We start from the raw sequence: 13,071 nt of genomic DNA on the forward strand, positions 1-13,071 counted from the left end.
GCTGCTGTCTTTTGTGGAGGCCGAAGGTTTTAGGTGACACATGTTCTATTTGGATCCACATTACGGTCTGCCAGGGTATAAATATGTTACTGCTGTGTGCCTGCTGCAGTGGTACAGAACTGTGTTCACACACACATCGACTCCATGATAAAGAGAATAATTAGTTAGTGAGAGTTTGGGGGGAAAAGTGGCTGATTGGAACCTTTTAACGCGTATGTATATTTAGATAATGTAACACCATAAAAACACGTTTTTGTTGCACCAAACAGAAACTCATTCACATTGCACATACAGTACAGTATGTGAGGCTGATCGCTCGATCACCAGTCACTGGTTACTGGTTGACAGACTGGTGCGTCTCTGTTAGAAACGTAGGATGATTTTTTGATGAATGAATCGAATTGTTATCTTATTTTATAACTGAATCATTTTTTTTTTCCCAGGTCTAGAGTTTTGTACTTGTTTCACTTTTATCTTGGACTCAGACAGCATGGCATGAGACTGGCGCCATCTTTTGTTCCCACTAAATCACTGCAGTGTGTTTGTGCTACCACCAGATGGCACTAAAAGTCGTGTATGAATGTAGCGTCTACATATGAGGAAGTTGAAAAGGGAAAAAAAAGCTGAGTCAGACCACGTGACAGGGAGAAGCGCTTGAAGTTCACGCTCCGGTCCACTAGGTGGCGGTGTTGTCGCCGGATTTAGACGCTGTTCAGAAATAGCAAAAACACAGCCTTTCATTCCTTTCTATGGTCGGAGTCAGCTGTCACTCACTGCCTTCTGCATCAGTTCCGACCTGAAGATCTCATTAATAACAACAGTAACTATTGATCTGATATCTAATACACAGGGAGAATCTCATCCTGTCGAAAATGGCAACGTCAGTGAAACTCAACACTGGGGCAGACATGCCTGTCCTGGGTCTGGGGACATGGAAGGTAAGAGGCGCACAAATTTAAATCTCATGCATTTTATGGCAAATAACGTTGTAATGTTTTGCTGCAATGCATTTCATTCTTTAGGTTATCATTATTATAACATGTAGATCAGAGAGTTAGAGCAGAGGGCTCACTGTATCACTGGAACATGAGAATGGTGTAACAAAAAGAGAGAAATGGCATAAAATAAACCAGTCTCGGACTTGTATAATAATTGCAAATGTTACATTAGACACATTGGACATAGAAAAAGACATCAAAGACATCAGGGCTTTAAGAGTAACAAAGTTGCAACAATGTAGTCTAAAAACAAAAGATCAAAAGGAAGAAAACTGTCTGTTGTTTACAATATAACTTAAACAAATAAGTGATTTCAGCAGAAAATCCCCATAACTTCCTTAATGTAAGAGAGAACTCCATGATGATATTCAGGAAGTAACGTTGGTCACCTGCTCTTCTATTTGGCTGATTCATTGTATAATTTACTTATTAAAAATATTAGGTAATCCTTTTCAAAGTTGACTTACAGTGCATGACATTTTTGCCTCTACATAAAACGAATCTCCAAACACCCAAAAGGAAGGTTTTTTTCTCCCCTCCAAAGTGGGAGTCTACGCGATCTGTCAGTATTCCGTTGTCAAACCCAGTGTTTGCTACAAGCGAGTCACATCTACCTTTACAGCATGTGGCAAACACCTTATTCAGGGTGGCTTACATTTTTCTCTCATTACACATCTGAGCAGTAAAGGGTTAAGGGCCTTTTACCCCTACGCTCACTGCAGAACACAGGACACTTGGATATTGTCCATCCATACTGTCGTTCTGTGAGTTGTTGAAATGTCCTTGTGGCTCCAGACCGGATGTTGTTTTTATTTTTATCTTTTCCAAAGTATGTCTAAACATTTGACAGTTAAGGGCCCAGCAGTGTATATACAGTATGTGACAAAAAAATCAATAAATCTTTTAAAAGTAACAAAGTTGTAACAGTTTATTCTAAAACAAGATCAGAAGAAAAAAAAATGTCTTGGCCACAAATAATTAATTTAAACAAAACGTGAGAAAAAAAAGTAAAGTTTGTTCAAATGGTCACTGACTTTTTGGGAGATTAATTTTGTGATTTTTGAAAAAGTTGACTAACAGCGCATGAAATTTAAATTTCTACAGTTATGGTTATCTGCAGTATTTTAGTGATGTAAAACAGTGCCAAAAATGGCTAGTGTAAATTCTTTTGTAGAATTAGTTATCTGTAGTTTTTTTATTTTTATTTTTATTTTTTAGAAATAACTTATCTGAAACATAGAGTTTAAAAAAAAAGGTTTGCAGTCGTTTGCTCCTCTCTGAGGGGTTTGATTATTTGTTTGTTTGTTTTCTGGAATATAATGCGATTAACTTGTTTTTGACAAACACTGTTCACAAACATTAGTGGAAGATGTGTGGTCTTCCTCATCAGTTTGTGTTTATTCCAAGATTTCTTTATACCAACAAAAATCTCGTTATAGACGTTTCTTGAGCTGCTGATATTGTGCGAGAACGTGCAAAAAGAAAGCTTTGGCCATGTACAGTATCTAGTAAATGTACTTTTTTATGTTATAATGATGGGCAATTATTATTATCATAAATTCAAGGGATTTTATTGTTTATCAAATGTAAAATGACAGAAGTCAAGCCAAAGTGTTTTTCAGTAGAATACCTACAGTATACATGCAGTACAAACAACTGTACATATTCTTAGAGTGCAAAATGCACAGGATAAATATAAATAAGATAAAATGTAAAAATACACTATAGTGCTATAAAAGTTAGAGGGCCATCAGCACCAGTAAATCAGCATTATCAGAGCAATGGCAATGACATCATAGTCATGTCATCATTGTGCTTATGTCATAGTCCTTGGGGCCTAATAAGCTCGAGCCAGTAATAGTCTTAAAATTCGATTCCCAGCCGGTGCCCAAACCCCAGCCACTGGATGCAGTGCCGGTCCCAAGCCCGAATAAAATGGGAGGGTTGTGTCAGAAAGGGCATCCGGCGTAAAACCTGTGCCAAGTTGTAGTGCGGACTGGAGGACTACCTCCAGACTACCATGATGTCATAAGCCTGATGTCATAGCGCTTGTGCCCTAATAAAAGCCTTAAAGTATAGATAAATATAATAATGGCTAAAAGAAAAGTAGAATGAAATGTCTGCATTGTCGCAGTGGATGTGTCAGGGAAATCTTTTCTCTTCAGCTTTAATATTAATATTAATAATCACAGTTAATATAACTGTGAGTAGGAGCAGCTCTGATGTGATCCAGGAGATTATTCCAAAGTCTCAGCACAGCAACGGCAAAATCCCTGTCACTTTTGCTCTTTAAAAGGAGCTGTTTAGACGTCAGTCTTAATGAGCGTGGAGCAGAATACTGGGTGATCGAGGCACTGCTGTATTGATGGGCTGGACCATTAAGGGCTTTTATTGATTAAAATAAATAAAAAACAAATTAGTTGGCACCAGATTTAATTGTCGATTCGCACATGACATCATCACACTCGATTCTTGTGTAAACTGTGAGCGCTCTAATGTGTAGCTGTCGGGCTTACAGGAGGGAAGTGAGTAATAGCGCGATAAACACTTTTACCAAAACGTAAAAATCTCCTACTGAGATTTGTGTGTGAAACATTTCACTGTTAACTTGAGCAAAACAGCCGCTAGAATTAGAGGGAACGACTTTGTGCAAGAGGGGGGGCGTGGCCATGTGTGTTTTCTCTGTCTTTCTTACGCAGTTGCACTCGACAATATTTTTCACCTCACACACACAAACACATTGCATTGCTGGCTCTAAGCTCTGCACATGCGTTCTCTCTCTCTCAAAACGTGCATGCGTGAAAGTCGTCTTACACTTTAGCCTTCCTTCTTCTCTCCTCTCTCTGGTCTCAATCACTTCTTTTTAAACTGCAAGTTAAATTTTTTTTTTTTACCTTATATTTTGTATTCATTATTTTTATTTAAACATTTTTGGGTTGTGGAATAAATTGTCTGAGTTTCTGTTATTTCTTATGGGGGAAAGTAGCTTTGATATACAAGCGTGCTTCCAGAATGAATTATGCTCGCAATTCAAGGTTCCACTGTATTAACTTAAAGAAAAAGTGAGATCAGCAGCAAAATCCCAATGACTTCCTTAATGTAAGAAAGAACGCCATGAAATTATTCAGGAAGCTTCAGGAATTATTCAGGAACACTGAACGTTAAACATGTACAGCATCTAGTAAATGTACTGTTAGGTGTGACCGTTTCAGTTTATAATAACGGGTTATTATTTAGTCTCGCCAAGTCATTTTATTTGTTTTTGCAACAAAAAAAAACAAAAAAAAAACAGCAGTGGAACCAAAGTGCTTTCCAGTAGTATATCTACAGTACACAAGCAGTACAAACAACTGTACATAATCTTAGAGTCATACCTACAGCACTTGGCAAACACCTTATCCAGGATGGCTTACATTTTTCTCATTATATAACTGAGCAGTTAAGGATTAAGGGCCTTGCTCAAGGGCCCAACAGTGGCCCCTTGGGTGTGCTGAGGCTTGAACCTGGGACCTTCCAATCAGTAGTCCAACACCATAACCCAGCAGTTTGTCAATTTGCGGTATTGGATGCTCATCAGTGTTAGATAATGCATTAGCTTTCCTTAGCTTCACATGACACTGGACCAAAGTGACTGCCCTGAGATCCAGACTAGACTAGACCAGACACTGTAGGACTCGGTAAACCTCCACAACTCACCGTTTGACTTCACAATTGGCTATTTGGCAAGTAAATAGACGTTCGATGTGGGTAATAATGCAAGCACTTTATCTCTCTGGAAAATATCTGGTAGCCCAGCGTCCCATTTAGAGCCAAGACTGAACAATTACAGGGTGAAAATTATTACAAACTTCATTTGGTTTAGAGAATGCATAGCAACAAGTTGAATGGTGCTGGTGAGCCAAGTCAAATAATCCCTCCCTTAAAAAAAAAAAAAGAGTGAAATTCTATAAATGTTTTGGTAAAACATTTTTGTTAGACAACAGTTTCACTAAAAGTTTGGTATTACGAAAAGTTATTGTTCAAAATCTATGTCTGGTTTAGAAATCTCCAAGGATCTCCTACTGGCCAAACATCTGGCTCTGTGAAAGGTGCCTGCAGGTCAAGTGTCAGTCCACAAGGGGGCGATGGTGTACCTGATATGATATGAGTGCAGGACACTTAAAATGCAGGATATTTTCAGCAGTTTTTGTACTTTGCCTGCTGTGGCTTTAAGGTCAGATGAAGCTAGCTGCCTTCTGCACGAGTACTCTCCCGGACTAACTTCAGAGAAAGGTCAATCCTGTTGAAAATGGCAACTTCGGTGAAACTCAACACAGGAGCAAATATGCCACTCATTGGTCTCGGTACATGGGCGGTAAGAATACGTTTAAATATAAGAATTTCCTGTTTTTATGTTCTGTACATTTTTTAAAATAAACAAGTGAGATGGCATTAAATAAAGATTGTTATCCTTAAAATAATTAGAGGTATGCTCTTGTGTAGTACTTGTATAGTTTATAATAAAAGGGAAATAATAAGTACAACTACTAATAGTACTAGTAATATCATATTTAGGGAAATATTTAGCTTAAAAAGATATGCATTATTAAAATAAAAATGCAAATATAAAGAAGCAAAAAGGAAAATAGTAAATAGCTTTTACAAATTTTAGTATATTAGTATTAATAGATTTTTTGCGTTATTAAAACATTAAAGTTAAAATAAAAAATAAAGTTGTTAATATGCAATATTATTAATAAATGGGTAAAACATACAAGAAGAGAAAATAATCAGCATCTTTTTTTAAATAAACAATTGCTCATGATATCAAGTGTACTCTTGAAGATTTGTTGATTTTACATGGTCAAAGGTACAGAGATGTTGATTGTGTATACGTGTGTGTTTTTTTACTGTATATATATATATATATATATATATATATATATATTAAGTTCATGCTCAGTTTATAAGTTTTTATAATAACTTTTTTGTTGTAGTTTTGTAGTTTTTATACGCTGATGTATATTTAATTTTGCTCGTCATGCTTGATCACTCCCAAAAAAAAAAGAAAAAAAAAAGTGTCTAATAACCCAAACCCTTAACATTAACTATATGAAGCTGAACCAAAACTAGACACTGTGTTCAGACTCTTTCATCTTCAGAGTTGGAAGGAGGTTAGAACGCTGGAGGCTGCAGTAAGTAAGCGTGAATCAGCAGTTTCAAACCTGTTGAACTTTGTGATGGAATAACCTCATCCAGACCATGTATGTCTACAGAGCATGCGCAGAAGGTCCACAATCTATGAATTGGGCCCCAGGAAGGAAAAAAAAACACACGCACACTCACACATGATCCTGATAAATGTCGTCTCTAACAGTGTAGACTCTGTGCTCAGAATAAACCAGGAATATAAAGCAGGAGAGAGGGATTCGAAATTCAATTCCATCCTTTTTGAGAGCCAAAGCAGATGGATGTGTAAAGAAAGAAAATAAAGACTGTCCGTTACACAACCTGCAGTGCAATCGGGAAAATCGTGAACAGGATTACAGACAGAAGAGAAGCCCTGATTTCTCACACTTCATTCACACTCCAATAAGTCCCCCTGACAGGACTGGGGCTGCTAACTAAAAGAGCAGAATGAGTTGCCAAGGCGAGCACAAAGCCTCAGTGTGCACTGCATAAGATAAATGACGTCACAAAGTGTTTCAGTCAAAGCCCGAATACCCACAGCTTCCTGCCAAGATTCAGTTAATATCCTAAGATAAACATGAAGAAGAATGTGTAAGCATGTAGATTTTCCTGCTTATGAAGGAACCACGATGTGGTTATCTTTCATTAAATCTCAACCCTGAAACCACTGGGACTGGACCAGATTCTTTCAACAACCATCATAAGCTAAAAATGTAATCGATTTAGTAATAAAGTGAGATCTTCATATCTGTTGTCTGTTTAAAATGATTTGTTTTTTGGCTTAGTCTTACAACAACTTTTCCTGATAAGCACCTTTGTGATAAGCCCCATTCACAGGTGTAAAATCACATCATGAAAGTTAATGTTTACAAACCCTTTATTCTTTGCCCCAGTCTAAACCAGGTGAGGTCGCCTCAGCTGTGAAAGCCGCCATCTCTGTAGGTTACAGGCACATCGATGGAGCCTTCGTCTACAACAACGAGAAGGAAGTCGGAGAGGGCATCCAGGCCACGATTCGAGAGGGCGTGGTGAAAAGGGAGGAGCTGTTTATCGTCAGCAAGGTACCACTTTAAGGCATGAAAATCCTGCCCGCATTTCAAACCTTACGACAAACTAGCTCGGCCCAATGAAGGCTGAAACAGAGAAGGAGATAACTTTTGTTTATTTCTTTACAGCTTTGGTGCACCTTTCACCAGAAATCAGCTGTAAAGGGAGCGTGTCAAAAGACTTTAAGTGACCTGCAGCTGGACTACCTGGATCTGTATCTGATCCACTGGCCAATGGGTTTCAAGGTGACTTTATATTCTGTAGCAGTAGCTATAATAGCAGTAGTATTAGAAGGAGCAGTCTCTGAGACAAAATGATTTAGTCCAGGGGAATCCTTACAGGGCTAATCTCTAATTCTTCAGATGTTTCCTCACACTTTACACAATGGCAGACATCTTATCTGGATCACCTGGTTAGGTTGTTCATAATGTAACCGTTTGAGAAGTCTGAAAGCTTCCACTTGCTCTACAGTGGTGTTAGAGGAATAAAACACTTCAGACATGACTGATATGACTTGTGTTACCATGGTTCTGTCTCTCAGCCTGGATCAGAACAGTTCCCGCTGGACAGTGAAGGCTTGACCATCAGTGATGACACCAGTTTCCTGGAGACCTGGGAGGTGAGAAATCAATCACAGTTCCATTTAAATCTGCTTCTAGAGACAGTGTCTTGTCATTAACCAATGATCTGGTTGTTGTCATAGGGAATGGAAGAGCTGGTGGATGCAGGGTTGGTGAAGGCCATTGGTATCTCCAACTTCAACCGAGAGCAGATTGAAGCCATTCTGAATAAACCAGGCCTTAAATATATACCAGCCAACAACCAGGTACGGTCAAGGCCAGGTTGTACCACTATTTAACAGGGCTAGAAACAATTGAATTCTCTACTGATATGTTAATATGAATTTATCAGTATGTGACCCAAAAACATCAAGTCTGCTAAGAACTGGGATGAACAGCAGTTTGGTTTTTACTAATATCAGCTGATGAGCTGCCATCCGAAATAAGATGTCGGTTCCGCGTGGAAAACTGAGTAAAGGAAAGAATAAGTTGAATGTCATCCGCATATCCGTATGATAAGCTGTGTAAGGAATAAAACCTTACCAAGAGATCAGGTATAGAGGAAGAACATAAGAGGAGCGAGTACAGCATGATTTTATAAGTGTCGCCTTCCAGAGTATCAACGCTAATAAAGTGCATGGTATCCGCATAGTAATTTTTTTTTTTTATAATTTAAATAGCCAAAATCTTGGGTTAGGGTCCTCTCGCCCTCACTCTCACACACTATAACGCATCTGTTATAGATGTATCCGCCCCTCCACATGTGCATACAAGCTGTGCAATTAAAGCACTTGTGAATCATACCTTATACCTTATCTTAACCCTAGCCATTAATTTATGGCTAATCAGTTAAACTCTTAATGGAAATTACTCAGTTAATGTTACATCATTATCAAACATCAGATTCTTTTAGATTCATAGTACTCTATTGCCATATTGTTGTAGCTGAGTGAAAATTAGCATTTGTATTTAACAATTGTTAAATATAGTTCCAAAGCAAGGATAATCTGGCCCAAGGACCAACGACCTGTGTGCTTTTTGACCATGTTAAGACCTCCAAAAAGCCTAGATGCTGGAAAAAAAGCATCGTTATACAGTAAGTTTAAGGCATTGCCTCAGCTAAACCATTTCAAGATATCAAAAGCAAGACATGTGACTTGAGATTGAGTATTGGCACGGTTTGGTGGCGATCATATAAATGCCCTAGGAAAAGTATAGCGTTGAGTGTGTTTTGTAAACAACCCAAAATAACTTCCTGTTGAGAAGAGTACATTACATGTATAGCGAAAATTGTTCAGCTCAATGATATCTAAAGGTGTACCCGGTTTCACCTGTATATTTGAAAGTGTGTATGAGCTACGCAGCAAAATCCCGTGTGACAACTCTGTGCCATGCCCTGGGCCCAGCAACTCGGGCATCCTAATGGCAGCAGATTCCAACCTGTGTCAAGATTTTCCTGACTTTTTGAGCATGTTAAGACCGCCAAAAAGCCCTGAAAGCTGGAAGAAAATGAATAATCCTTAGAAAAATTAGAGAGCCCGTCACACACTATGACAGATCATAGGGCTGATGTCCTGGTGCTTGGGCCCTAAAACAACTTAATAACTCCTGAGGATCAGACCATGACATAAGCCTTAATGAAATTAGTCACCAAAGGGCAAACTTTTCTATAACGTAGGTGTGTTTCATGTGTTGTTTCCTCAGACAAACAAAAAGAAAAAAGAGAAGCCAGTGAAGAAAAGACTGTTTTTTTTAAGCAAAAAGAGGGGAACTTGTTTCACAGCCCTTCCTCAAAGCCATCCTTTTGTTTTTGTCTTTCTCTCACCATGAGCTCTGGGTGCACGTGTTCTCCTTGTGAATGTCTTCCCGAGTGTCTGCTTAAAAAGCAGTGACATTGACCTTGTTAGCTTGTCCCCTAAGGCTTCATTACAGAGCCAGACCAAGACAGAAAGGTCGTATCATATTTACTAATCCTTGCTTTGCTCATGGCAGCTTAATAACACTCTGCCTTCTGGCGTTTGTCTAAAAGGCGTCGCCGGATTTCAGGCCACGGTCTGTGCTGCAGTGTTTTAGTGTGATGTGATTAAGCATAAAAGATTATGTGCTTGGAATAAATCACCACCAAGTGTCCACAGTAAATGCTTTAATAATGTCATTAGAGTAGGAATCATGAATGGAATAACTGTTGCTTTTTTATTGAATAAACCCTTTTGTTGAATATTGCTTTTATGCAACAGTTTGACAAACTCCATTGATTTTCAACACTTTATGATTAGTTTTTTTATTTAACCAGTTATTTTGCTCCACCCACACACACATCCGTCCACACCTGGAGGAACTAACTAGCCGTGACTGACGGAGCTGGCGACAACAGTGTAATTAACAGGGTGAAAGTAGTTTTAAATTCTCAGTTTTAAAGGTAGGGGACAGTCCTAAAAAAAAAAACTTATTGTACCAGATTTATCTTAACCACTGTACAACACCTGGGATTCCGAGTGATACATATACTGTCGAACTCGTAGATCACCTCTCCTGGGATCGGACTGTTGTATGAGAATGCAAAGAAACACAAGTCTTCATTTATCATATCCCATGATCTTATCATGCTTGTTTCCTGCAGGTCGAGTGCCACCCTTACCTGATGCAGGACAAACTCATCACCTTCTGTCAGTCGAAGGGGATTACTGTGACCGCGTACAGTCCTCTGGGTTCCCCTGACAGACCATGGTAAGAGATTCTTCACCTATTCTTTAGATTCTTTTTTAATAAATGGTGACAATAGCAAGCTTTAAATCATTTTTAATAATCAGGGCTAAACCTGAGGACCCATCATTGCTGGAAGAACCAAAGATCAAAGCCATTGCTGAGAAGCACAAAAAGACCAGCGCTCAGGTACGAAGACCGAACAGTTTCATCTAAAGTGAACATAAATCATTTCTAGGAAGCTCATTGTGCCACGCAGTTAAATGTTTTTAATTTGTCTTTATCATGCCTGCATACTTGACATTATAAACATGCTATGCTATTTTAATACAAACTATTTGATTTGGTCCTTATTATGAGTTAAAATAGTAGGGGGCATGGCCATGTGTAAACCCTTTTACACAGAGACATGCTTCCTGGAGTGCTTTTATACTTTTCTATTTTTATAAGGTATTTCTCCTGTGGTTGTTTCGTTTTTTTTTTTTTTTTTTGGTTGTTGTTGTTTTTTTTAGTGCATGCAGAATTCTTTATATCACAATGCTAGAGTAATCCTTCTAATAATTATATTGTTACTCAAAATTGTGAAGTAACTCATTAAATCTGAATATATCTTAAGATCAATTTGTGTTCAGGCCAAAAAAACACACACAAAAAAAACAGATGTTCTGTACATATCCAGGTTTTGCTCCGCTTCCAAGTCCAGAGGAACGTCATTGCGATCCCGAAATCTGTTACTCCAGCACGTATCACGGAGAACTTCCAGGTAAGTGTGAATGATAAAACTGACACGCCTCGATACTGATATTGATTAATGATAAACCATTAATCTATTAATTGCCATAAGAACATTATTATTATTATTATTATTATTATTATTTAGTTTGGATTGTGGCACTTGAAATGTTTAAAAATGAAAGTTTTTTTAGGGATTTACTGATTATTGCTTGTTAACGTGTTAACCTGCGAAATTTATCACCCCGATGCCAGAAAATATTCTGATTTCGTCTGTTTTAAATTTAATTTTTCTCTGATGTCAGGTGTTTGACTTTGAACTGAGCGACGATGAAATGAAGACCATTTTAAGCTTCAACAGGAACCACAGGGTTTGTCCCATGCAGTGGTGAGTGCTTTCTGTTCTAAACAATGCATGAACATATGGCATGATAATTATAGATGGATAACCTTCACATATTTGTTTTTATTGTGTTGTGTTTGTTTGTTTCCCAGGAGTGTGAAGCACAAAGATTATCCATTTAATGCTGAGTACTGAAACTGAGGAAGCTTACTCAATAAAAAAGCAACACAACAGCCAGGCAAAAATAATAAATAAAAATGGCAACATTGCGTCAATGTTGAATCTTGTCAAGTTGATGTTTTTGTTCTGTATTATTTGCCTTGATATTTCTCTATGAACACTCCAAACGCTCTGTAAGCACTATCCTTTAAATATTTCACTTGTTTGGGGATAAAACAAGTTTAAATCAAAGGACAAAAACTTATAAACTAAAGTTTCTTTCCTTTTTTCACTTTATTTTTTGAGTAAATTTAACGTTTCAACTTGAGATGGAAATTTGTGACAACAAAGTTATTTTCATAAATCTGAAATTATTTTACTATTGACAACCAACATGCTTTTGTAATGTTAATGTAATTTTGGTTTGTTTAAACAATGAATAAAACATCCAAAAATAAAGCCAATGTTTTATTCAAAGTAAAAATGTAAAGCCTGTCTGCCCAGAAAAAGTCGCCACCTGGATTTAACTAAGCAAATAGTTCCACAAACCAAAGTTCCACAAACCAGGCTTCCATGATTACTGCAGTGATTAATGCGGTTTAGCTGCAGTAAGTTATTTAATCCTAACTGATGCAGTGAGGAGCTTCTCATTTCTTAAACAACCATTTCAGAAGATATATCATGTGGTTGAGGCAAAGATATTCCTCTGTTACAGAAGGTTAAAATTATTGTCCCACATCAAGCAAAGAAACAACTGAGGAGATTACTGAAGCGAATACAGGGGTGATAGCGTTCCGGCACCACGCCAGATTTCCGGCGTACTGTGGCTGCAGGGGGAAAAAAAATCAGGTTCACGGATATTGATCTGTCATTTCTTTAGATCTGAAATGCGCAGGTAATAGAGAAGGAACAGCCAATCAGCAGTAGTGTGTGGAAGTCTGTGATTGGCTGGTTTTGTGTCTGTTTTGTAACAGTGGACAAAGTTGAGCGAGCATACAGGCAGAGTCGAGCGCGCACAGAAAACAAATGTTGCACTCGCATGCAGGCGGAGTCGAGCGCGCACAGAATTGAGAAGTCGCGCAAGCGCGGAGAACATGTTGAGCGAGCAGGGGAAACACCGCACGCGCAGAATCGCTCAGAATTGTGGCAGGAATATACCGCCATAATATTTCACCCTCAATGACCGATCGTGTGACTGATTTAAAAATTCGCTTGTGCTCCTTCCTTGCTGAGCTTGACCTGTCGTTTAATATCGCCCACCCACTCGTCACTTTACGTAAGAAATTAGCGGAGGATAATCAGTTAGGTAATCAATTCCTGTGTACTTTGGAGTACTAGTATTGCCACTTACTGACCTGTC

At 38.2% G+C, this 13,071-nt stretch overlaps 1 protein-coding gene across 2 annotated transcripts; it reads left to right on the plus strand.

The window, feature by feature from the left end:
• The first annotated feature begins 694 nt into the window (after window positions 1-694).
• akr1b1.2 (aldo-keto reductase family 1, member B1 (aldose reductase), tandem duplicate 2) lies at window positions 695-11,827 on the plus strand. 2 transcript variants are annotated; one of them, XM_053508719.1, is made up of 10 exons: window positions 695-938; window positions 7,061-7,228; window positions 7,343-7,459; window positions 7,756-7,833; window positions 7,918-8,040; window positions 10,395-10,501; window positions 10,585-10,666; window positions 11,157-11,240; window positions 11,515-11,597; window positions 11,705-11,827. In XM_053508719.1, the coding sequence occupies exons 1-10, from the start codon at window positions 873-875 to the stop codon at window positions 11,745-11,747; spliced, it is 951 nt and encodes a 316-aa protein (XP_053364694.1). In that variant the 5' UTR covers window positions 695-872; the 3' UTR covers window positions 11,748-11,827. The 2 variants fall into 2 exon arrangements, with proteins under 2 accessions (XP_053364694.1, XP_053364695.1); XM_053508720.1 differs by lacking the exon at window positions 695-938 and adding an exon at window positions 5,230-5,352.
• The last annotated feature ends 1,244 nt before the right edge of the window (window positions 11,828-13,071 follow it).

Source organism: Clarias gariepinus, chromosome 12 (genome assembly GCF_024256425.1).
Source record: "Clarias gariepinus isolate MV-2021 ecotype Netherlands chromosome 12, CGAR_prim_01v2, whole genome shotgun sequence".
Classification (NCBI taxonomy): domain Eukaryota; kingdom Metazoa; phylum Chordata; class Actinopteri; order Siluriformes; family Clariidae; genus Clarias; species Clarias gariepinus.